Source organism: Phocoena sinus, chromosome 3 (genome assembly GCF_008692025.1).
Source record: "Phocoena sinus isolate mPhoSin1 chromosome 3, mPhoSin1.pri, whole genome shotgun sequence".
In the NCBI taxonomy this organism is placed as follows: domain Eukaryota; kingdom Metazoa; phylum Chordata; class Mammalia; order Artiodactyla; family Phocoenidae; genus Phocoena; species Phocoena sinus.
Genome location: NC_045765.1, coordinates 127,925,405 through 127,952,585, shown reverse-complemented (window position 1 = coordinate 127,952,585; position 27,181 = coordinate 127,925,405). Strand labels below are relative to the sequence as shown.

Genomic DNA, 27,181 nt, shown 5'->3' with positions numbered 1-27,181 from the left:
TACTTAGTATCTCTGAGCCTTAATTGTCTCCTTTTAATATGTAAATAATAAAGGTACCCACCTATAGGGTGTGGTGAGGGTTAAGTAAGTTAACAGTTCCTGGCACATTGTTTGAACCGTATGTATTTGTCATTATCATTATTTGAAAGAGATTGGTCATATATGTTAGGATGTTGATTTAAAGTGATATAAATAGATGAAATAGAGATAGGCTTTGGGAGTGCTTCCCTAGAAAATAAGAGAGACTCTAATAATTTAGATGACTCAGGAAGAAACACCCTGCTGTTCAGCCACCTTGGTGTCGCCATCACTGGAATTACAAACTTTCAGAATCCACATGCCCTGGCCAGCTCCTCATATCTTTGCTTTTCATGTTACATCTCCTTTTGTGTCTTTGATTCGTTCTGAATGCTGAGCAGTGACACACACCAACACAGCTGGAAAGAGCCGTAAGGTTTGCTTTTCTGTCTTCCAGCAGGGAATTATTGCCATGGATACCAGCATCAGAGGAAGGCTGGAGAACTCTCTCAACTTGTCTCCTGAGTGGTCTGACATCTGTTTCTGGCAAGACCAATAATGAGTGTGCTGCTAGCTTCATAGCAAATGGGAGACTGATCCACACCTCTTTTGTTTTGTTTTGTTTTGTTTTACCACAGATGGCCTCTGCCCAAGATGCCAGGTACAGCCAGAAAGACTCCTCTGATCAGAACTTTGACTACATGTTCAAATTGCTCATCATTGGCAATAGCAGTGTGGGGAAAACATCTTTTCTGTTCCGTTACGCGGATGACTCCTTTACATCTGCATTCGTCAGCACAGTTGGGATTGATTTCAAAGTCAAAACTGTATTCAAAAATGAAAAGAGAATCAAGCTTCAGATTTGGGTAAGTGACTTTGAACTGATGGCATCCTTCAGTCTAGGGCATTGAACATATAACTGTGCGAGGGAAACCTTTCTGCCTTGTTCTGTCCCCATGGGGTCTGTAAGCCTCCATTTCCAGGTTCTTTGCCACAGAACATTCTGTTTCAAAGGCAATAGAGTGTTGCCTCTTTAAGGTAGGGAGACTGAATTAAGCCTTATTGTCATTGATGCTTCTTAAGAGTCTTCAGAAGAAAGAAAATATAAATGTCTGTGTATTGTGGTAAAGAACACTCAACCGAAAGTCTGGCTCTGTATTTTATGGTCTGTGTGACCCGGAGCAAGTCTCTGAATCCTTCTCTGCCACTTTTCTAATACACAAAATAGGCAAAGTAAATTTAGCCTTTTTAGGTTGCAGGAAGCAGCCTGCCCTGGTCGTTTTAAAGAAGGTAAACAACCAGATATAGAGAAAGCTTAGGTTTAGTCCCTTCATAAAGCCCCAGCTAAAATTTGAAAAGGGTCTATTTAATCTCCACAAACCTTATGTTTTCAGCTCTAAGAGTTATGTTTACCTACCCAGACAAAACAAAACAAATAGGATATTTATTTTAAATAGGATTTTTCCCTAAGCAGAAGTTTCTCCAATAAGCTTTGAGACTGTGTGGCTAGCTTTGTACCTCTCCTCACCCGCTGCAGAAGATCAGAGATTCCTTAACTAAATAGTTGGGATAAATTTAGGAGAATAGCAAGTGAGAAACATAAGAAAAAGTGTGTGTGGGTACACGTTCAAGGTAATATAAGAGTTGAAGTAACAAAAAAATTGGTTATACCAAGAGAGAGTTATGTAGTAAGCATTTTATGTACATCATGCAATGTATGGGTATAATGGTAGAATGTTTTTACAGTTAGTTTTGGTCCCCTTTCCCTGTTCATTTATACCTCTGCCACTCAAATTGATTTGAGCTTTAAAAAGGCATTTCCCAAGAGGTGAGGTTTCTGCCTTCTTCTGAGACAATTCTGATGTCTACTACCATTTGGTACTGGTGCCATGGTTGATCTGTAGGACCGACGATAAGCCTGCCTCCTCAAATATGGAAAGCTGAAAGAAAGACAAATCTCAGAGTAAAACGTTTAAACTTTTTTTTTTTTAATAAAAGAGCCCTTAAGATATCACTATAAATATTCCAGATGTCCTTTCATATCTTAAAGGTCTTAGGAGTAAAATTTAAAGATGCAGGTATATACACAGGTAGGTATCTTCTTAGGCAGCTTACAAGAGATGGTTGCTATTTTACTTATCCTAATTCTGGAGTCTTCCAAGTCAATTAGAACTCAGAAAACAACTTGGGGGCTTCCCTGGTGCAGTGGTTGAGAGTCCGCCTTCTGATGCAGGGGACACGGGTTCGTGCCCCGGTCCGGGAAGATCCCACATGCCGCGGAGCGGCTGGGCCCGTGAGCCATGGCCGCTGAGCCTGCGCGTCCGGAGCCTGTGCTCCGAAACGGTAGAGGCCACAACAGTGAGAGGCCCGCGTACCGCAAAAAAAATTAAAAAAAAAAGAAAAGAACTTGGAAAAATAGGCCCAGTCCCCATCGCTGCTCTACTGGTCCCAAAAGACATTTTTGTTGGGAAGTGGGTCCCTCTTTAGATACTTTAGAAACAGGCAGCCCTGTTGATAACAGACAGAAAGAGCTGTGTTTATTGCTTCACATTCTCTTCCTTTTGAGCTTTAAGCAACCAATTGTCATATGAAGATAACTTTCATATCCAGGCTTAAGAAAGGTCCCTTAACTCTCAGGGGCTTTGTTGAATTGAAAATTAAATTAATTTGGTAACTACACATCTCCTACCTCTGCGACCATGTTCTTTCTGTTAATATCAAAGAAGTGTCATTCCTCTGTCTGATGGCTCCTGCCGTATATCTTAGGGATGTTTAAAGGTGGTTGTTGTGATTGTTTAGGTAAAACATCAACATGGTGTATAAATTCAATCCTATAATCTCTAGCAATTTCTCAATTTAGGTTTTTGACAGAAATGCTTTGTAGAGGTGTAAAATCATCTGTCCTTAATGTAAAACAGAAAAAGTTCAAATAATATACTTTTTTTGAGAATTATATTGTCATACTTACAAAATTTTTTTTTTCAAAACCCTCAGTGCTAGTACCAGGCCACAGCTCATTCCTGTACTTTTCTTGGACACTGAAGTTCAGTTACTTCTGTCCAGGTCTTACTTCTGCGTGAAAGTTGCTCTTCTCTGAGCCAAGCAAATGCCAACTCAGGTCTCTGGGCTGCTTCTCCTCTAATACCTCCTCATGCTTCTCAATTTCCATAACTTCACTCAAAAGCCTGGGACATATAAATCTGTCTCTAATCATCCATAATCCACCATTTTCCCAAAACCTCCAACTCTCTTCACAGCTCCGTCCAGCCTGGGACCTCCTTCCAGGGTTTTCATTCTCCCATTCTGTGGATACCCACACTCCCTTCAGGGGTCAGCCACTCAGGAACCCTTCACCCAGACCTTCCTCAGTCACAACGGTAGTCTGATGGCCACTGTTTTCTTTGCAATCAAAACAATCTTATTTCTTCCTCTTATGGCTATTGGGAGCTCTTAATGTACCTGTGATTCTAGGGGTATGAAAATAGATTTTACACTACCATATACCAGCTGGTCTACTATATTGTGAACCATTCACAAGCAGTACTCTGCAAAGATTTTGTGCTCATTGAACTTGTAGTATAGTTGGAGAAAGAAATGAATACTCATGGAGTAACTGTATATGTATGTCTATAAGCAAATATCAAATTGTATAAATATTATATGTAGCTAACATTTATTGAACTTAGAACTATGCCAAGCATCATCTATACCTTATTTCTAATTTCCACAACAACCCAACTTTGTATTTATTATTATTCCTATTTTATCCGAGAAACCTGAAAGTCGGACAAATTAAATAGCTCGTCCAGGGTCATATGTGGCAAGAGGCTGGTTCCAGGCTAGGTCTATCAGATTCTAATGCTTTGGCTTGTTCCCCTTCACCATGCTGCCCTAATTAAGAGGTCTTCTTGAATATGGTGGTGCTTTTGTGAAGATGGTGATCTTAGGCAATGTATCCTGGGATACTGAAGAAGATGTTTTTAAAAGAGTCTGACCATCCCGATGAACTGAGTCATGCAGGGGGAGACAGGATAAGGAGCAACAGGGTGGTTGCCTAAGTCTAGACATTCCCACAATAATTCTAGGGGTTCTTGCTTTATGCCATAATGTAAGTATACTAGAAAATATTTAGTTGTGTACAACTTTTATTGTTTATGACTTAAACAAATTATTTAGTTGGGACTGTATCTGGCACTGATGGTTTGCCGTCTCGTATTTAAATAACTGAACATGAACTGTTTTTTTTCCAGCTTATAGTATCTTTATGCACTTATATTAATGTGTAATGAATTCATTAAGGTATCCACAGCTATCTTAGCCTATGCTATGATCTGTTTCTACTTGCAACACTTCTGACACCAAATGCCAGGGTTTTCCAGACCAAGCGATTCTTCATTGCTATGCAGACACCAGCTGGGTGTCCTGTAATTTAATACAATGTTGACACTGACTACCCAGAGTTAGCACAGATCCCACAGGTAAAGGACTCAGTTCCATAAGCTTATCTCTCCTCTCCCCACCCCACTTCAGATATCAATCACAAATCTGGGTGCCCTGTGCTTTTGACCTCCAGGCTATAAACTTGCAGGTCCCACAGTCCCACCCCTCAGGGTTGATAAGTTGCTAGAAGAGCTCACAGAATTCAGGAAGAGTTTACTTACTATTACCGGTTTATTATAAGGGATACAACTCAGGAACAACCAGATAGAAGGGAAGCATAGGGCAAATTGTTGTGGGGATGGGTGGGAGCAGCTTCCACGCAGTCTCCCCAGCACTGTGATATATTCACCAACCCCAAAGCTCTCCAAACCTCACCCTTTCGGATGTTTATGGAGCTCCCGTTACATAGGCATGATTGATGAAATCCTCGGCCATTGGTGATTAACTCAGTCTTTGGACCCTCTCCCCTCCCAGAGGGCAGGGGTAGGGCTGAAAGTTCCAACCTTTTGATCACATGGTTTGTTCTTCTAACAATCATCCCCTATTCTTTTTTTTTTTTTTTATATTGGAGTATAGTTGATTTACGATGTTGTAATCAGCCCCCATTTTGAAGCTATCTAGGGGCTAACCAAGAGTCACCTCATTAGCATGAACTCTGGTATGGCTGAAAGGGGCTTATTATGAATAACAAAAGATGATCCTTTTTCCCCCATCTCTTAGGAAATTCCAAGGGTTGTAGAAGCTCTTTGTCAGGAACCAGGAGGAAGACCAAATATGTATTCCTTGGTCTATCACACTATTATATATCTCAAAGGAGGAGAAGCAAAATTGTTTCATAGTAATGAAAACTGTCATGAATTAGTCCAATGCATTTTTACCTTAACCAAGACAGGCTACAGATATTAACATGACTCTGATGACCCTATTTTAAACTGCCCGTAAATAGAACTGTTTCCAGGTTAAGAAATGAAGATACATGGTGGGCTAAGTGATTTGACCTTACCTTACAGTTAGTGGCAGAGTAGAGTCTAAAATCCAGGTCTCCTGCTAGCTAAGCCAGTCCAGTTGCTAGTACACCAAGTTCACTCTCAAGGTAAGTGCTGTGTTATGTCAATTGGGATAAATCTCATACCTGGTTGCCAGTGTTGCCATCAGGCATAGGAACATCAAACTTGAAGCCAGATTTCAAGTAGTATTTCTAAAAGGTCAGGAAGAAAGAACCTGGGTGGGAAGACTGCCCAGTTTTTCTACTTGATGGGTTGCTTTTTGCATGTACTGTGGGGGACGTTTCTGAGACCACAAACTGGATTTTTAACAGTCCACATTTAAAGAAAGCTTTTAACGGCTACTACAAACATTGACATTTCTTTCTGGCTGTGTTACGCCTCCTCTCTGTGGAAGTTCACTACTGCCTTGGAATAAACTTGTCTAGAGAAATAACATTGTTCATTTGTACTTAGTTACAAACCTTATTTTCCTTTAGTGTATTTATGAATCCCTCTGTCGTTCACTACGTTAACATTTCTTATTGCACTTTTATTTTATTATCATTTTTATGATTCTCAAGTCAAGAATTTTCAAAAATTTTGAGGTGTCAAGTATTAGAGGTTGTTCTTTCATTTTCTGTGTCTAATGCTGTTAAGAATATATTGGAGAAAAATCTAGCATGGGTTTTTCACTTTACTTAGAGGAAAATATTTCACAGCTGGAGTCTGTAATATTTTGCTTCTAATTTAAAAGTAGTTTAGCTTTGGGAAAGGCAATGTAGAGTGGATTTCCTCCCAATAAGAAGATTGAAAAATAATATAGCAACCATTACTAAGAATATCTTAGTACTGTATTTATTTTCAGTGTCTAGATTACTACTATATGAACTATGACGCCTATAGCAATCTGTAAAGTAAAGAGTGCTGGTAATTCTTGAAACTAGACTGTGTAGAGAGCCAGGTTTGACAGTGTGGTTCCCCTGAATAAAAGGCAGCTTCCTTTGTGTAAAGAAAGCACATGGACAGAGTGAAGTAAGTCAGAAAGAGAAAAACAAATACCACATGCTAACACATATATATGGAATCTAAAAAAAAAAAAGGTCATGAAGAACCTAGGGGCAGGACGGGAATAAACACGCAGAACTACTAGAGAATGGACTTAAGGACACGGGGAGGGGGAAGGGTAAGCTGGGCCAAAGTGAGAGAGTGGCATGGGCATATATACACTACCAAACATAAAATAGATAGCTAGTGGGAAGCAGCCTCATAGCACAGGGAGATCAGCTCGGTGCTTTGTGACCACCTAGAGGGGTGGGATAGAGAGGGTGGGAGGGAGGGAGACACAAGAGGGAAGAGATATGGGTATATATGTATACGTATAGCTGATTCACTTTGTTATAAAGCAGAAACTAACACACCATTGTAAAGCAATTATACTCCAATAAAGATGCTAAAAAAAGAAAGAAAGAAAGACAGCACATGGGTCTCCTTTTTCAGTTGTATCTACATTGTTCAAGTCCAAAAATCAAGGTTGACTCTAACTAATGAAAGACTTAGCTTGAAAAATCTGTAGCTTAGTTAGAGAATATAGGTTTAAAGTGAGCAGAGGGCAGGTAGGCAGAGATCACTGTTTCCTTAGGAATTAGAACTAGCGTTTTATCATTTTTGCATTCTCTTTTTCCCACCCTCACCCTTCACCACTCCTTGTCTTTTCTCTCCCTCCTTCCCCTTTACCCCTCTCCTTCCCACCTTCATTTCTGAGCCCTGGCCAGCCTGAGTTAATAAGAAGCATCTTCAGTGTGTTCAGAGGTCAGGGCTGCCGCATACAGATGCACATGTTGTGCACTGGACAAAGACACCAACCAGGGGTCAAGTGGGGCTGTTCTCCAGCCAGAGCGCCACATGCTAAGCTGTGCTCACTTCCAGGAAGGGGTGCCTTTTCTTTTTCACAAAGGTGTCATCTGCTGTCAAGTATGTGCTTCTGGTCCACGTGCAACCAAAGGAAATTCTGATTCCCATACAGCAACCATATACATAGTCGGTAGCTATATCACAGTCTGATGCAGGAGATGGATGAGTAAACTGAGAGGATACAAGCCCTGCTTCCCCAGCCCAGTCCTGGAGGAAGACGGTATTTTAAAATATAGGTTTTATTGTTATTTAGGTGTGGCGAGGCCCACAGGTCAGGAGATAACTGCCATTGAAATAGTAGTTCGTTATGCTCACAGATTTTAAGAGAAAGACACATGGGCTCGGGGAGGGGGGCCCTTGGAGTGAGGGGAATCCCCTGCGTGGGTCAGGAGGCAGAAGGAGGGGCGGGAGGAATGTGACAAGAGCCTCTATTGTGGTTTCTGTATAAGGAATGGGCCAGGCAGGGTAAACAGGCTTAGGACTGGCTAGTTTGAATACCTGCAGCAGACCCTGGGGCATGAAGACTTCCCTAAGTTGTCAGGTGCCTGGGGTAATTAGGGCAGGTGGATAGTGGCTATAGTGTGAGAGCCCAAGATGGAGCAAGCCCTATGAGCTCTGTATTGGTGGTTTGCATTTGACAAGTGAGCTTCAGTGAGTTGTTTAGTGTCTTTAAGAGTTGAGTAGGGCTTCCCTGGTGGCGCAGTGGTTGGGAGTCCGCCTGCCGATGCAGGGGACACGGGTTCGTGCCCCGGTCCGGGAAGATCCGGTCCGGGAAGATCCCACATGCCGCAGAGCGGCTGCGCCAGTGGGCCATGGCCGCTGAGCCTGCGCGTCCGGAGCCTGTTGCTCCGCAACGGGAGAGTATGCAAAAAAAAAAAAAGAATTGAGTAACTCAGGGTAGGGCAGTCCCTCCAGGATCCATAAGGCCCCAGCTGTCAAAGCATCTGAATACAGAAAGTAAAAGACATGCTTAATACAAAAGGCAGGTTCTTGGAGTCCCAGGGGTGGCTTCTGTCATTGATTCCACTCTGACAAATGCTTATGTTTTCAACCATTCTCACTGCAGACTCAGTGCATTTCTGGGTCTCAGTATTTAGAGACCTCAAACATACAACTGATAATAGCATCACTTAATGAACCCAGTGTTGACCCATAAATAAGCATTTTATGTTTATATGCATTTTTAGAATTTATTTTTTGCCAAACCCCATGAAGGAAGGTGGTATTAATAGCCCCATTTTATAGATGAGGAAACAGAGAATCAGAAAAATAAAGGGATCTGCCCAAGGTCCTAGCTAGGATATGTCAGAAGCAGGATTCGAACCAGGGGATTGAAATCAAAGGCCATGTACTTGACCACACTTGTAAATGAGGTAAAAGGAGGCCAAGTGATCTGTCGGAGATCTTCAGGGGATCCAATCTGTAAACCTACATATCTTTTTTATTAATAATTTTTATTTTATATTGGAGTATAGTTGATTTACAATGTTGTGTTAGTTTCAGGTGTACAGCAAAGTGGTTCAGTTATACATATACATATATCTATTCTTTTTTAACTTCTTTTCCCATTTAGGTTATTACAGAATATTGAGTAGAGTTCCTTGTGCTCTATAATAGGTCCTTGTTGATTATTTTATATATAGTAGTGTGTGTATGTTAATCCAAAACTCCTAATTGATTCCTCCCCTTCCCCACACCTTACCCCTTAGGTAACCTTAAGTTTGTTCTCTAAGTCTGTGAGTCTGTTTCCATTTTGTAAATAAGTTCATTTGTATCATTTTTTTTTAGATTCCACATATAAGTGATATCATAGGATATTGGCCTTTCTCTGTCTGACATTCTTCACTTAGCATGATAAGCTCCACGTCCATCCATGTTGCTGCAAATGGCATTATTTCATTCCTTTTAATGGCTGAGTAATATTCCATTGTATATATGTATCACATCTTCTTTATCCATTCATCTATCGATGGACATTTAGGTTGATTCCATGCCTTGGCTATGGTGATTAGTGCTGCAGTGAACATTGGGATGCATGTATCTTTTTAAATTATGGTCTTCTTCGGATATATTCCGAGGAGTGGCATTGCTGGGTCATATGGTAGCTCTATTTTTAATTTTTTAAGGAACCTCCATACTGTTCTCCATAGTGCTTGTACCAATTTACATTCCCACCAGCAGTGCAGTAGGGTTCCCTTTTCTCCACACCCTCTCCAGCATTTGTTGCTTATAGACTTTTTGATGATGGCCATTCTGACTGATGTGAGATGATACCTCATTGTAGTGTTGATTTGCATTTTTCTAATACTTAGCGATGTTGAGCATCTTTTCATGTGCCTCTTGGCCAACTGTATGTCTTCTTTGGAGGATGTCTATTTAGAATTTCTGCCCATTTTTTGATTGGGTTGTTTGTTTTTTTGATATTGAGCCATATGAGCTGTTTGTAAATTTTGGAGATTAATTCCTTGCTATTCACTTCATTTACAAATATTTTCTCCTATTCTGTGGCTTCTCTTTTTGTTTTGTTTATGCTTTCCTTTGCTATGTAAAAGCTTTTGAGTTTAATTAGGTCAGATTTGTTTATTTTTGTTTTTATTTCCATTACTTAGGAGACAAATTTTAAAAGATTTTGCTTTGATTTATGTCAAAGAGTGTTCTTCCTATGTTTTCCTCTAAGAGTTTTATAGTGTCCGGTCTTACATTTAGGTCTTTAATCCATTTTGAGTTTATTTCTGTGTATGGCATTAAAGAATGTTCTAATTTCATTTTTTTACATGTAGCTGTTCAGTTTTTCCAGAACCATTTATTGAAGAGACTGTCTTTTCTCCATTGTATAGTCTTCTCTCCTTTGTTGTAGATCAATTAATATAGGTGTGGGTGTTTATTTCTGGGCTTTCTATCCTGTTCCATTGATCTATATTTCTGTTTTTGTGCCAGTGTTATACTGTTTTGATTACTGTAGCTTTATAGGATAGTCTGAAGGCAGGGAGCCTGATTCTTCCAGCTCTGTTTTTCTTTCTGAAGATTGCTTTGCTTAGTCAGGGTCTTTTGTGTCTCCATACACATTTTAAGATTTTTGATCTAGTTCTGTAAAAAATGCCATTGGTAATTTGGGATTGCATTGAATCTGTAGGTTGCCTTGGGTGGCATAGTCATTTTGACAATAATGATTCTTCTAATCCAAGAGCATAGTATATCTTTCCATCTGTTTATGTCATTTTTTATTCCTTTCATTAGCGTCTTACAGTTTTTGGAGTGTAGGTCTTTTGCCTCCTTAGGTAGGTTTATTCCTTGGTATTTTATTGTTTTTGATGTGATGGCAAATGGGATTGTTCCCTTAGTTTCTCTTTCTGATCTTTCATTGTTAGTGTATAGAAATGCAATAGATTTGTGTGTATTACTTTTGTATCCTGCAAGTTTACCAAATTCATTTTTGAGCTCTAGTAGTTTTCTGGTAACATCTTTAGGATTTTTTATGTATAGTGTCATGTCATCGGCAAACAGTGACAATTTTACTTCTTCTTTTCCAGTTTGGATTCCTTTTATTTCTTTTTATTCTCTAATAGCTGTGGCTAGGACTTCCAAAACTATGTTGAATAAAAATGGCAAGAGTGGACGTCCTTGTCTTGTTCCTGATCTTAGGGGAAATGCTTTCAGTTTTTCACCATTGAGAATGATGTTAGCTGTGGGTTTGTCATATATGGCCTTTATTATGTTGAGGTAAGCTCCCTTTATGCCACTTTCTGGAGAGTTTTTATTATAATTGGGTGTTGAATATTGTAAAAGCTTTTTCTGCATCTATTGAGATGACCATATGATTTTTACTCTTCAATTTGTTGATGCAGTGTATCACACTGATTGATGTGCAGATATCGAATAATCCTTGCATCCCTGTGGTGCATCCCACTTGATCATGGTATATGATCCTTTTAATATATTGTTCGATGAAGTTTGCTAGTATTTTGTTGAGGATTTTGTTGTCTATGTTCATCAATGATATTGGTTTGTAATTTTCTTTTTTTGTGGTATCTTTGTCTGGTTTTGGTATCAGGGTGTTGCTGGCCTCATAGAATGAGTGTGGGAGTGTTCCTTCCTCTGCAATTTTTTGGAAGAGTTTCAGAAGGATAGGTGTTAGTTCTTCTCTAAATGTTTGATAGAATTCGCCTGTGAAACCACCAGGTGCTGGACTTTTGTTTGTTGGGAGTTTTTTAATCACAGTTTCAATTTCAGTACTTGTGATTGGTCTGTTCATATTTTCTATTTCTTGCTGGTTCAGTCTTGGAAGATTGTACCTTTCTAAGAATTTGTCCATTTCTTCTAGGTTGTACATTTTATTGGCATATAATTGCTTGTAGTAGTCTCTTATGATCTTTTGTATTTCTATGGTGTCCATTGTAACTTCTCTTTTGTCATTTCTAATTTTGTTGATTTGAGCCCTCTCTTTTTTCTTGATGAGTCTGGCTAGAGCTTTATCAATTTTGTTTATATTTTCAAAGGACCAGCTTTTAGTTTCATTGATCTTTTCTATTGTTTTCCTCATCTCTCTTTCATTTATTTCTACCCTGATCTGTATGATTTCTTTCCTTCTACAAACTTTGGGTTTTATTTGCTCTTCTCTCTTTAGTTGCTTTAGGTATAGGGTTAGGTTGTTTATTTGAGATTTTTCTTGTTTCCTGAGGTATGATTGTACTGCTAAAAACTTCCCTCTTAGAACTGCTTTTGCTGCATCTGATAGGTTTTGAATCATCATGTTTTCATTTTCATTTATGTCTAGGTATTTTTTTTTACTTTCCTTTTTGATTTCTTCAGTGACCCATTGGCTGTTTAGTAGCCTATTGTTTAGCCTCCATGTTTGTGTTTTTTACAATTTTTTTTCTTATATTTGATTTCTAATCTCATAGCATTGCAGTTGGAAAAGATGCTTGGTATGATTTCAGGTTTCTTAAATTTGCTGAGCCTTGCTTTGTGGCCCAAGATGTGATCTATCCTGGAGAATGTTCTATGTCCACTTGAGAAGAATGTGTATTCTGCTGCTTTTGGATGGAATACTCCATAAATATCAGTTAAGGCCACCTGATCTAATGTGTCATGTTTCCTTATTGATTTTCTGTCTTGATGGTCTGTTCATTGATATAAGTGGAGTGTTAAAATCCCCCACTATTATTGTGTTACTGTTGATTTCTCCTTTTATGTCTGTTAGCATTTGCCTTATATATTGAGTTGCTTTTATGTTGGGTGCATATATATATATATATATATATATATAGAGAGAGAGAGAGAGAGAGAGAGAGAGAGAGAATTTTATTTTATTTATTTTTTTATACAGCAGGTTCTTATTAGTTATCCATTTTATACATATTAGTGTATATATATATCAATCCAAAACTCCAAATTCATCACACCACCACCCCTTGGGTGCAAATATATTTACAATTGTTGTATCTTCTTTGATTCATTGATCATTATGTAGTGTCCTTCTTTGTCTCTTGTAACAGCCTTTATTTTCAAGTCTATTTTGTCTGATATGAGTATCACTACTCCAGCTTTCTTTTGATTTCTATTTGTATGTGTCCCTAGATCTGAAGTGGGTCTCTTGTAGACAACATATATACAGGTCATGTTTTTATATCCATTTAGCCAGTCTATGTCTTTTGATTGGAACATTTAATCTGGTTACATTTAAGGTAATTAATGATATGTTTGTTCTAATTGCCATTTTGTTAATTGTTTTGGATTTGTTTTTGTAGGTCATTTCTTCTTCCCTTCCTCTTTTGTTCTCTTCTCTTGTGATTAGATGACTAACTTTAGTGTTGTGTTTGGATTCCTTTTTCTTTTGCTGTGTGTATCTATTGTAGATTTTCACTTTGTGGTAACCATGAGGATTTGATATAGCAGACTATATGTATACACAAGACTGTTTTAAGTTGCTGGTCTTTTAATTTCAAATACATTTCCAATATCCTGCATTTGTACTCTCCTCATGATTGCTGATTTTGATATCATATTTCTGTGTGGATGGTTTCCTACCTTTACTGTATGTTTGCTTTTACTGGTCAGCTTTCCCATTTGTAAATTTCTTGTTTCTTGTTGTGTCTTTTTCTTTTCTGCCTAGAGAATTCCTTTAGCATTTGTGGTAAAGGTGGCTTGGTGGTGCTGAGATCTCTTAGCTTTTGTTTATCTGTAAAACTTTTGATTTCTCCATTGAATCTGAATGAGAGCCTTGCTGGGTAGAGTATTCTTGGTTCTAGGTCTTTCCCTTTCATCACTTTAAATATATCATGCCACTCCCTTCTGGCCTGAAGAGTTTCTGCTGAAAAATTAGCTGTTAACCTTCTGGGGATTCCCTTCTATGTTGTTTGTTGCTTTTCCCTTGTTGCTTTTGATATTTTCTCTTTGTCTTTAATTTTTGCCAATTTGATTAATATGTGTCTCAGTGTGTTGCTCATTGGGTTTATCCTGTATGTGACTCTCTGCTCTTCCTAGACTTGAGTGAGTTTTTCCTTTCTCATGTTAGGGAAGCTTTGCACTATTATCTCTTCAAATATTTTCTCAGGCCTTTTCTCTCTCTTTTCTCCTTCTGTGACCCCTATAATGTGAATGTTCACATGTTTAATGTTCCAGAGGTTTCTTAAGCTGTCCTTATTTCTTTTCATTCTTTTTTCTTTATTCTCTTCTATGGCATTGATTTCTACCATTCTGTCTTCCAGCTCACTGATTCCTTCTTTTGTCTCATTTATTCTGTTATTGATTCCTTCTAGTCTACTTTTCATTTCAGTTATTGTATTGTTCATCTCTGTGTGTTTGTATTTTATATCATCTAGCTCTTTGTTAAACATTTCCTGTATCTTCTTGGTCTGTGCCTCCATTCTTTTTCCTAGATCTTGGGTCAACTTAACTATCATTACTCTGAATTCTTTTTCAGGTACATTGCCTGTCTCCACTTCACTTAGTTGTTCTTCTGGGGTTTTATCTTGTTCCTTTGTCTGGAACATATTCCTCTGCCATCTCATTTTGTCTAACTTTCTGTGATTGCAGTTTCTGTTTTGCAGGCTACAGGTTGTAATTCCTCTTGCTTCTGTTGTGTGGCCCTTGGTGGGTGAGACTGGTCTAAGAGGTTTGTACAGGCTTCCTTGTGGGAGGGACTGGTGCCTGCCCACTGGTGGGTGGAGCTGGGTCTTGTCCCTCTGGTGGGCAAGGCCGTATCAAGAGGTGTGTTTAGAGGTGGCTGGGGGCTCAGGAAGATTTTAGGCAGCCGGCTGCTTATGGGTGGGGCTTTGTTCCTGCCCTGTTGGTTGTTTGGCCTGAGACATCCCAGCACTGGGAGCTATAGGCTGTTGGGTGGTGCCAGGTCTTTGTGTCAAAATGGTAGCCTCAAATATGCCAATGAGTACTCCCTAGTACCTCTTTCACCAGTGTCCTTGTCCCCATAGTGAGCCACAGCTGCCCCCTACCTCCCTAGAAGACCCTCCAAGACCTGCAGGTTGGTCTGGCCCAGGCTCCTATGAAGTCACTGCTCTTTTTCTGGGTCCTGGTGTGCATGATACCTTGTGTGCACACTCCAAGTGTGAAGTTTCTGTTTCCCCCAGTCCTGTGGGGTTCCTGCAATCAAGCCCCACTGGCCTTCAAAGCTAAATTCTCTGGGGACTTCTCCTGATGCCACACCTCCAGGCTGAAGAGCCACATCTGGGGCTCAGAACTCTCACTCCTGTGGGAGAACCTCTGCAATATAATTATTTTCCAGTTTGTGGGTTGCCCACCTGGAGGGTATGGGATTTGATTTTATTGCAAATGCGCCCCTTCTTCCATCTTGTTGTGGCTTCTTCTTTGCCTTTGGATGGAGAATATTGCTTTTGTTAAGTTCAAGTCTTTTTTGTTGATGGCTGTTCAGCTGTTAGTTGTGATTTTGGTGTTCTTGTGAGAGGAGGTGAGCTCAAGTCCTTCTACTTCTCCATCTTGTCTCCAACTCCCTGTAATCCTACATATCTTAATCCCAGCAAGTACCCTTTCCACACTAAGTAATTGCTTGACAACTTTCTACATTCCCTTTTTACCTGTTCCAAGAAATTATTTATAGGTACAGAAAGGAATCAGTTATTTTGCTTGACATTTACTATCTGCCAGCATGAACAGGTTGTGCATTATCTGTTTTGTGTTTAAAACACATAGATATGCACAATAGGAGGGACTGGAACATATTCCATTCACTTCTTGCACATTTCTGGAATGCCTGTTTCCACCGCTGGGGAGTGTACATAGAAAGAAGAGTATTTGGAAAGAAGCGTCTGAGTAAATGGAATGAATACCTGCAGGAAAATAGTGCTGACTGTAATCTTTGCATTTGGTGCTCACTTAGCCTAGTCACTCTGCCCATTGATTTCAGGATGGTGTGCAACCCTCTAGTCTGTGGATAAGGAACCAACATTTTCTGCCCAGGAGAATCCTTAAGAGAACCACAGAAGCCAGTGACAGCTGCTAAGACCATTCCTGGTGCTGTCATTTATATGGTCTTTTCCTCCCATCACATTTCTTCTAACTTAGCATCTGCTTTTCCTGGGATATTGAGAAAGGCAAGATTTAGTTTCACTCCTGACAAGAAGTTGATACTGTGTGCAAAATGTCAAGATGCCAACATTCACTTAGTCAGACAGCTGGAAGCAGTGACTCCTGCATCCTGCTGTGTTTAAACCACTCTTCTGAGCATTGACAAAATACAAAGGATGGTACAGACCTTGTTCCTGGCCTACTAGAGCTTACCAGCCATATGGGAAGACATGAAAACAAACATGCAAGAAAATATCACCCCACGGATCAGTAAGTGTTTTGCCACCAAGGGGCAGAGTGGCTCAGTGGCACAGGCGGGGACTCTGTGGCTCAAATACTGACCCTGATCTCACTAGCTGTGTGACCTCAAAGCCCAAACTTCCCTATGTCTCCATTTACTTATTTGTGAAACAAGAGAAGATAACACCTACCCCTTAGCTGCTAAGTATTTGCTATAATAAATACTTATACCTAGTTCAATACTAGGTGCAAAATTAACAATAAATGTTAGCTTTCTTCTTTTGTAAACAGTGTACCAACCTTCGGACTTTTGTACCCAATCAACTAATTTAATCAAACCAAATATTTGTTGGGTGCCTACTATGTACCAGGCACTGTACTAGGTGCTGGGATGCAATAGTGAAGGATGCACAGGGTTGGCCATTAGGAGCCAACCATCTGATGGGGCAGTAGATGAGAGAAGAGAGAATTCATCTTCTATAATAAATTCCCAGGAGGTAGGGGGCACAGAACACACAGAAAAGTTGCCTAACTCGGTCTTGAGGACTCTAGCAAGGCTTCCTGAGAGCATCTATAGCTGAGCCGAGAACTGATGAGTGAAAAGGAATTATTCATTCATTCATTCACTTGATCAACATTTATTGAGTTTTTACTGTGTGCCAGACACAGTGAATGAATTTGAGGTTGAACGTAAATAACAGAAAAAATATAGATTGTGATAGTGCTATGGAGAAATCATCAGAAAAATCTGATCAATGCAAAACAGTATCAGAAGAGGGAAAGAATATTTTTGTTAGATGATCAAGGTGGGTTTGTATGAGATAACTGAGCTGAGACACAGAGGATAAGGAGCCAGCTATTTGAAAAACAAGGAGCTTTCTCTCTCCCTGTCTCTGAAAAAGTGAAAGTTTTTCAAAAGTGAGTCTTTGTTTTCTGATTTTTTTCCACCATAGCTTTATATAGAGCATTCATTGCCTACTGTTTGTTTTTCAAATCCTGACTTTCATCTTGTTTTGCCCTCCATTTGAGCAACTGTGGATTTAGATTATTAGGGCCTGAAACTTTTACAGTTTGGCAATCATCTTTAAGGAACAAGATACAAAAACACCTTACTTTTGCAAAAGTAGCATAAAGCAGACGAACACATTTCTGGACCCCCTTGGAAGGAACCTAAAGTTTAACCTTCAATCAGCATCACAGCAATTCAGGTCTGCATTTGTGGAAATTTTACCTGCATGTCTGTAGAGAATGAAGGACATGTGGCTGATGTGAAGCAGTTACAACTAGTGCAAAAGAGGAATGCCCACTGGGAGCGTGCAGACAAAGGTGTGATGAGACAGTGGGATGGAGAAGAGGGAGTATTGGGGGTAGGAGATTGGATCCCTGGGGCAAATGTCTTCACTTCTCTAGGTATCAGTTATGTCATCTTGAAAAGGAAGGGGATGAACTCAACTAAAACAAAACCAAAATTGACATTCAATGATTGCTAATGTTCCAGGTACTGCTGTATGTGTTTATAGGTATTAAGTCATCTAATCCTCATAAAAAACCTATGAGATAGATGTTGTTCTTATCTACAGTTCACAGATAGGGTAACTGAGCCACAGAGAGTATAGATAGTTTGCCCAAGGTCACATAGCTAACAAGTAGTTAGCAGAGCTGAGTATGGGCCACCTAGCCTTGGAGCCTTTTCTCTTAACATCCTTTTTCTAGAAGTGCCACTTTTGAATAATTGCTGGACCACCCACTTTGCACATTTTATGTTTAGTACTACAACCTTGAAATGTTGGTATTAATATAGTTCTTTTAAAGATATGAGGAAACTAAGACTCAGAGAGGTTAAGTAATTTCCTCCTAGTCACAGAGCTCTTTCTACTTCTTTTAGAGTAACTTTGAACTTTATAACTCTCTGATTAAAAAATAAATAAACAGCAAGTAGGCAAAAATCAACAGAGTAAATTTTTTCCAAAAATATATCATGACAATATATTCTATCCAGATTGGTGTCTTTCATGACTCTCCTGTCATCCTACTTCCTACAGGGACTTCTGGCTTAAGACTGCTGCTCTAAAACCTTCTAAAAATGGGAATGCCACCTTTGGTAGCAGAGAATGGGACTTCTACATATGTGAGGTTCCAGATAATTGAATGTTTAAATTGCCAAAATCTTAAACAAATTACATATTTTAATGAAAATCTTTCTAATCTGTGTTGTGCATTTACTTACACAAAACTAAGAACATGAAAGATGAGTGAACTTGTCTTGGACTTGACTCTCAGGATTATCAGTATGAGTCCCTTGGGGATTACCACTCTACTCAACAGTCACCAGATGATATCTTCCGTAGTCTTGGATCTACTTATATATTTCTATTTTTAATATCACCCTGTCCCCCTTCATGTTTCTAGTTGCTTTCTTCTCCCATTTCGACGTTTTACTTTTGTTGTATTGTTTTGTATATCAAATTCTTTGATCTTAGCTGAATTGAGAGCAAAGTGGCTCAGAGTATCTTTGTGTTAATATGCAGGAGCTTTCAGTGCTTTGTGACCACCTAGAGGGGTGGGATAAGGAGGGTGGGAGGGAGACGCAAAAGGGAGGAGATATGGGGATATATGTATATGTACAGCTGATTCACTTTGTTATAAAGCAGAAACTAACACACCATTGTACAGCAATTATACTCCAATAAAGATGATAAAAAAAAAAGGTATCGTGAAAAAAAAATATGCACGAGCTTTGGCATAAGGGTGCGGGAAGGTCTAATTTGACTTCACAGAAGCTTCCTTTTGCTACTGTATTGTTATCTTCTCAAATGTATCAACTAAAATGTTTAATCTGCCTGAACGCATTGGTGTTAGTTTGACCTTAGGCCTATTCTAGACTTACTTGGATTTAAATTCCCCTAAGATGGCAATATCATATAGTGGTGTTGTGCTTAAAAATGGAATCCAAAGCAGGGCTGTCTGAGTTTAAATCTCGGTTCTAAGACTTATGGGTGTGTGACCTTGGGCAAATTAACTTCTCTGTGCCTTAGTTTTTCCACCTATAAACTGAGGCTAATAATAATAAGACTTTGCTTATTATTCTCTTTGTAAAGATTAAATAAAATGATATTTATGAAGTTCCTAGCATAGTGCCTGACACATAGTATGTCATTTTTCTTTCTCAGTCTCCTGCATTTTACCAATACTATTGACCTCATCTACCTAACTCCATCCTTTCTGGAACTGAACATATACTTTTGGGGCCATAAATTGCCAGTTCTAATGTAGGCAGATACTTATATGAAGAACTTTCTTTTGGTGTCCTGACATGGTAATGAAATATACTGGCATACTGACAAGATAAAACATCTTCTGGACCCCTGGGCTCCTCTCAACAGCCACTGGTAAGTGTTAATCTGCCCAAGTGCAGTCAGCTGTGTTGTTGAGGTATTTCTTGGTGTTTTGGAGCCATCTGTGCATTTAGATAGAGCCATGAACTGCACAGGAAAGGCAAACCCATAAGCCTGTTTATTAAATGCTCATAAAATTGATGTTCTGCCCTGTAACAAAACAATTATAAATCATTAGATCCATGGATGGAGAGCTGTTATTAAAATACCAGGATATAATTTCCTCAGGATATTGCCCAGTGATACCGGCAGCTTCTGATATAAGATATGGGCTGTATGTGTGTCACCGTCACTCGTTATTATTTCTCTATTGATTTGTTTAAAGTGATACTGAACTGACCAGTTCTGACGTTATATAAACACAGCTTAAATCTGAATATAAATGAAACATTTAATTACTTCCTATTTGTTTCTCAAGTCAGATTTAAGGAGAAAGCACAGCATTTCCCAAGCTAGATAGTACTTATTTTCAGTACTATGAATTTTTTGCCCTCCTGCTTTTGCTCTCAGAACAAAAACAGTGGGCATGGCCACTGTGACAACTCAACCAGCAAGATCAAACTGTGAGTTTCAGTTGACAGAAATCACTTTACCCAACCCTTTGATGGATACAGAGAAGTGAAAGGCAAGGTTTCCACCTTCAAGAAGTTTACAGTTTTTGAAAACAACTTAATCAATCCTAGAATGTCTATAAAGCATCATATGCAAAACTCTGGAGTATAAACTAAAAGTACAAGAAAGACAGAAAATTTAAAAGAATCGAAGTGGGTGAAAGTATCAACAGGGTTTGGGGGAGAAATGCACGGGGTGATTTAGGAGAGTTTAATGATTTTACAAAGGTGTGTGGAGGGTTTAGGGAAGCAAGAAGGGATGGTGCAGACCTCAGAGCCATTCCCATGCCTTGGACTGAAGGGAATGGGGACCGGGAGAGAGCTGTAGCTGTAGCTGTAGGAGGGGGCCTGTGTTCTTCCAGAAGACCAAGGCTTCTGGCTTCTGCCAGTCAGTGGCCCTACAGGGAAGGGGCCAAGGGAAGAAATGTCCCGATGTTTCATTCCTCCTGACTCCTGACGTTTTACCTGTGTCTCTCACTGGCTGAGCCCACCATCAAGGGAGCTCTGTTTTAGCAATTCACAGAAGTTAGCTCCTTGGAGCACAGAGCAGGATGGAACTGGGTTAAAGAGGGCATCTGGAAAGGCGAAGGCACATATCCCGTACAATGAAGATGGTAGTGTTTTACATTTTCTATATAAAACCTTTCAATTATCAAATAAGAAGGCAGACATCCCAAATCCACATTTTAGAGAACTTGAATCATAGCTATTATATGGCATGCTCTTCATATATTCATACCCCTGATAATTTGAATAATATGGTACATTTCACAACTTTCGTTTTGTTTTGGCTGATCACATGGTCCTCCCTAACTTTTTCAATGCGCATTCACTGGATAATTCTATCAAACGCTCAAGATATTACTAATGAGTTAGCGCTTTGAACACATATATAGCCATTAAGGTCTGCTTCATAAGGAAATTAATTTTCACTCAAATCTGGGTGAACGTCTGCATAGAAAATAAAAATAGCAGTGAACCCAGGTCTTCTATCTAATCCTCTTGGAAGAGATGTGGGGAAAGTATGGCAGTTATCTGTCAGTTGCCCATTTGTATTTATTTATTATGTTGACCTGAATGCAGAGGTAAACTGAGGCAAACTCAACATTGTTCAACAGGTGAGTTTATTCAGGAATAGCAGAGGAATTACACTTTGGGACATTTAAACTCTAGCAAGACACAGGCTCCTTTGAGGGTTTGGGGTGGGTTTCTTTATGGGCAGGCAAGAGGGGAGGGTTCAGTTAGAGTCTGTTAAAATAGAAAACAAACAAAGACCAGCTTTGAAAATTCCCCTACCAGTCAAAATCAGTCCAGTCATATAATCAAAGTTCAATTCAGTTTATTTTGTGAGACCAACACTACCTGGGTCATTTCTTGTTCATGCCTCTGGAAACTATAAGCAAAACTTCCCAGGGTTGATATTAGGCAGCCCCTGACCATTTCTTTATCATTTAAGAAAATTCCAGTATTATCATTTTTCTGTGAATCAGGTGTTTATCAGAAATCAGCTTCTCAGTCCTTAAGTTTTATTTTCCTGAGGACACATGCATTTTATACCCCTTAGTTTCATTTTAGATTGAAAATTTTCACAATTATTAGTGTCATTTAGATCTCAGAAGCTCAAATGTCTGGGAATCAGTGACATGGGGGTTTGCGTGGTATAACCCCATTAGGCTGGACAACGTGGAGGGAACAGCTGGATAGCCAGGGAGTCACCCTGGTTTAGTCAAACAGACCCCAGGATGGCTTTCTCCTAAATGACCAGATGTTTATGAGTGATCACTCTGTGCTGTATAAAGTGCTAGACTCCAGAAGTGAGAGAGCCAAGGACTTTTAAGCTTCCTGTCTTTCAGCGACTTACAGGATAATGGCACGGAAATAAGTGTGGAAATAAATGAAGAACAACCAAATGAGAAAAACAAAAGCTCTTTATGCTGAACTCGATAGAGCTAGGGAGTCAGCCACCATTGTATTTTGGCAGAGACTGAAAGACAGGAAGAGGAAAGGGAAAGCTTTCTAGGAGAGAAGAGGGAAGGCTTCAGGTGATGTCCTGAGTGATTGGAGGCTGTTGGCAGGGGAAGTTGTAGGTGAGGTCACGAGAAGGGGGGGACTTCTTTCTGATTGGTTAGGGCTGTCTGATTAGTTGGCTTTCTCTGATTGGTCCTAAGTTGGAAATGGGGACAAAAAGAGAAGAAGCTGTCGGTTGTTAATGAAGTCCTGAGCCTTTGGGGCCAATAGTTTATAGAAATTATGATTTAGCTTCCTGGATTGTCACTAGAGATAACAATTTGGCTTCCTGCAAGTCTGACTTACAGCAGGCTGGCATTCTGACTTGTTTATCGGAGATGAGGGGGCGGGTTTCTTGCCAGGTTGCTACAGGTTGTGGGTCAAAGTTTTATTTTTATATATGGTCCGTTTGTATATTCAGACTCACAAGCAAGCCAAACATAAGGCCAGCTTTCATGAGGGCAGCAAGAGAGATAACACAAGGAGAAATAATGAGTTTTGGTGTCCGATGATTTGATTCTGGGCAAATTATGTAACCCTGTTATGTCTTCGTTTCATTTTCTATAAAATAAGGATAAGAATATTTGCCTTAATAATATAGTATGTGGAATATAGTTTGTATGGTGTTCTCATATTTTGGGGGCCCATTTGTACCTTTAAAAATTATTGAGGACCCCAAAGATCTTGTGTATATGTGGGTTATATCTATTAATATTTACATACTAAAAATTAAAACTGAAAAAAGTTTACTAATTTATTTAAAATAACAATAATAAACACATTGCATGTAAACATAAATAACATACTTTTAATGAAAAGAACTACATCTTGAAAAACAAAAATGTAGTGAGAAATGTGATATTGTTTTGTATTTTTGCAAATCTCTTTAATATCTGACTTCATAGAGGACAGCTGGATTCTCATATCTGCTTCCTCATTCAATCCGTTGCTATATCACATGTCATGTAACCTATAACCTCTGGAAACCTCCACTGAACGCTTGTGAGAGAATGAGAATGAAAAAGACAGATAATAGTTTAGCATTATTTTAAAGTTTACCTCAGAGACTTTCTGAAAGTGTTTGGGGGCCCCCAGGCCATATTTTGAGTAGAGCTGCTCTAGGCCTCCAATAAATTATTAATAATATTAGCAGAAGTTTATAGCACTGTTGACACATATCTGACAGGGCACATCTTTATATAGAGGTACTGCTTTCTACTCCCATGTGCTGGTAGGTAAAGGAAGGAGATCTTCTGACAGTAGGTGGCTTTCCTGGAAGCCAGGTTTGAGGCTCAGAGCAAAGAGTGCAAGTCTTTGTAAATAGAGGCTGAACCAGAAGGAAGTTTTTCAGTAGTATCTGAATGAGAGAATGAGAAAATTAAAGCATACACCCACATCTTTTATGGCAATAAAAGCTGTTATGGCAATAGCAAGTGCAAGAGACTGGAAAGTAGGCCCTCCTCAAATCTTCTCACTGGAGCAAGAATCTCCCCCCGTTCTGGGGACGGAGGCAGGTGACAAGTGTGGCAAATCCTCTCCCAACTCCTACTTAGTTTACAAACTGGACAACTGAGCACAGAGGCCATTTGATTTCCTGACATAAGTCTCAGAGAGAGCACTGCTGGTGAAGGCAACCTCCTGGATTCTGGAATTCTAATCTTTCAAAGTTTATCAGAGGCTAAGTGTTAATTTACACTAAATTATGCATAACTGATAGACTCACATCTGAAATATACTAGAGGTAGTAGCTTGTTAACCAAAGGAATGAAGGAACTCACAGCAGTGAGTGTCACAGTGGGACCACCTTCCCTGGCCTCTTCAACTTATACCACCTGTGTGAAAGGCTGACCCAGACTCTTAAGGTACATTGTTGCCCCTTTATGGTAGTGGAGGGGAATAATGTGCAGATATAAATCATTTCATCTTAGCGGGTAGAGCCGTCCTCCTCTTTTAAGAAAAAGTACAGTAGTGGCTTTTTTTACCCCTTCAAATTTTGCAAAGCAATTAACCTCTGGGTCAAGATAAGCTCAAATTTCATCTCTACTGTTTAATTCTTCACAAATTTATAGTCAGTTCTAAACAAGAGAGTGAGAATTGAAAGCGTTTTTCCACTTTGCTCTATGGCATGCTTCCGTGAATGCTGTAACAAAGTCTGTAGGTCTGGTTTTGAGAGTAAAATTCTAAAGTAAGTTTTGTAGTAACGTAGCTGCCGAGGGTTGAAAACAGAGGTGGAAGGACAGGCCCTTTACTCAGGGACTGGTGAAAATCAAGACCTCCTGAGACCTTTTTACCTGGCCTTGTTGATGATACCTACTCAAACAATGTAAAGGCGATTCTATGGTTGGGAGGCTGTTGACTCTGCGGGTGGGCGGATCTCGGAATATGAGAGGAAAACACATATGAAAGTAAGCACAGAAGGCTGTATGAAGCAGGGTCCTAGCGTCAGCACCATTGTTCCCCAGAGGAGTGTCTAGTCAATGATTTTAGCACGGAAACCACAGTCTCTCCAGAGAGATAGTCCTCAAAGTGTGGCCCCAGAGGCAGGCACTTGTCAGAATAATTTGGAGAATTTGTTAAAAATGTAGATCCCAAGCCCACCGAGTCAGAATTTCTCTGTGAGCAGAACCAGGGAATCTGGATTTCTAACAAGATTCCCAGATGAGTCTGATGCAATAAAGTTTGATAACTGCTGCTCTAAAGAACAGGTCCCACTCAAATGGACCAATTTACTCCTGTCACATCGTGTCTGCTCATGAAGAACAGGAGGTAGGTCTACGTTAGTCTGTTAAGGTCGAGGATAGATACGGGGAGGGGTAGACTTAGATATTCAGATCTGATCTCCTTCTGATTTCTGGAGCCAGAGAACATCTTAGGATGACCCAAATGTGGCTTCTGGCTGGAGGTCTATCCTTTGGAGTAGCTGGAGACAGGGTATATGTGTAGCATCGAAGCTTCAGGGCCTCCAACATACTCTACCTGACAATGGGTCCACCTGCTTCTTCATCCCGTTCTCCTCTTGCCCTATCTGCCTATCATCCTTCCCTTACTTCAGGATTAAATACAGCCCTACTCCCCACTGGTTGCTAACTTTGCTCCTGATTCTTTTCCCTGCTGTTTTTTTTTTTTGCGGTACGCGGGCCTTTCACTGTTGTGGTCTCTACCGTTGAGGAGAACAGGCTCCGGACGCGCATGCTCAGCGGCCATGGCTCGCGGGCTCAACCGCTCCGCCGGCATGTGGGATCTTCCCAGACCGGGGCACGAACCCGCGTCCCCTGCAACGGCAGGCGGACTCTCAACCACTGTGCCACCAGGGAAGCCCTGCTGTTTGATACATCCTTAGATACTGATGTCTACACGTACTCTTTCTCTATTCCCCTTTAGCTCAGGTTTTTATTCTGTGTCTCTGAATACATTATGAACTAAAATGGGAAGGTTCCAGTATTCTCTCGATCTCAAGTAAAGAGGTTTGTTTCCTCAAACTCTTTATCATTTGCCACAGTGATTTTCAAATATTTTTTAGGATATCTAGTCATTTCTTAAAGACAGGCTTGTGTGGTATCCTAATGACTGGAGAAAACTGACCTGTTTTAAGCAAGTGAAGAGCCCAGAGTCCATTCCCTTCAACTTCTTAACCCCTTACTGAGATGAGGGCAGGAAAAGTGCAGCCTGGAACACTACTATTCCACATATCTTTTAGAATAGGAGCCTGGAGAACACATGGATATACCTCTCGCTGACTCTGTCCATCAGGCATACCCCCTGCAAAATGGCAGCTCTTATGGACAGAGCCCAGAGGCTCTAAAAACTAGGTGATGGGAAGGAAAGTGGAGGGGAGAGCATCGGCTTAGGACATCTCACCCCCAGGGGGATCTACCAGGACCCTAATCTTTTAATTGGTGTATTTGAGTGAAGATTCAGTAGTGCAAGGAAAAACATTTGGTGGACATTCTTTCCACATAGAGAAGAGGAATGAATCAAGATAAGAGCAAGAGATTAAAACTTGCCATTAAAAGTCATATTAGTAATTGATATTTACATGATCAATCTGTCATTTAGTTTTTTACTTTCTTCCAATAAATTATGAGCTTCTGTGTGGGTCATAGACTGTGCATTATTCAACTCAGGAGTCCCAGTGTCTGTGATGGCTGGCCCATGGGAGCCACCAGCACATGTATGAGCATGTTTATGTCTAATAGAGTTCTAATCATGACCATTTGCTTTATAGACATTTGGTTGTGAAGTCTATTTGGTTGCAATCCTAAATTGTATCCACCTATTTCCAGTTCTCATAACCATTCTTCCCTCCCATTATTTCAGTTGTCCAGGTTGAAGAATATTTATTCACACCTTTTAAAAGTTGGAGGAAATATTGCAGAGGGAAAGCAGATTCCCTGCAAGAGCCTCTGCTTCTCAGAAGCCAGAGCAGCATCCTGGTCAGGGGCGCAGGCCCTGATGGCAAAGTGTCTGGGTTCAAATCCTGAATCATGGCTTCCTAATCTCTCTCAGCCCCAGTTACTTCATCTGTAAAATGGGCACAATTAGGATATCTACCTCTCATAATGTGTTTATGATTAATAATAAATGTGTACATCACTTAACCTAGCACCTTGTAGACAGTAATACCCAATGAAGGTTAGTTCTTGTCACTATTTGTGGCTTGGACCCAGTAAAAACCTCAACATCTAATCTCAGAAAGTTGTGTGTTGTCATTTTGAGACTTTCCCCTGTTAATATAATATGACCAAGTGAGAGTGCCCCACTGTCACCACTGAGGAACATAACTCTCTGACCTCTTGAGAAATACTGGATGTTCTGTAAGATGCTAGGATGTATGAACTCCAGGCCTCACAAAACCTGTGTTCACCCACATTTAGACTTCCTTTCCAGGGCAGTGGGAAGAAACTTGAGCTCAGTAACAATATATTGGAGGTTGCTGATCCTCACTGCAGACGGAAAAGTCATGTAAGATCAAGACTTGTAGTTGGACTAAAATAGAGATAGGAAAGGACAGCATTTATGCAAAAGAACAACA

General features: G+C 39.9%; 1 protein-coding gene across 1 annotated transcript in view; it reads left to right on the top strand.

The window, feature by feature from the left end:
• Positions 1 to 27,181, top strand: part of RAB3C (RAB3C, member RAS oncogene family) — a 301,149-nt gene that overhangs the window by 28,102 nt on the left and 245,866 nt on the right. Inside the window, exon 2 of the mRNA XM_032629175.1 lies at positions 657 to 884. Within this exon, the coding sequence (XP_032485066.1) occupies positions 657 to 884 (228 nt within the window). The remainder of the gene's footprint in view (positions 1 to 656; positions 885 to 27,181) is intronic.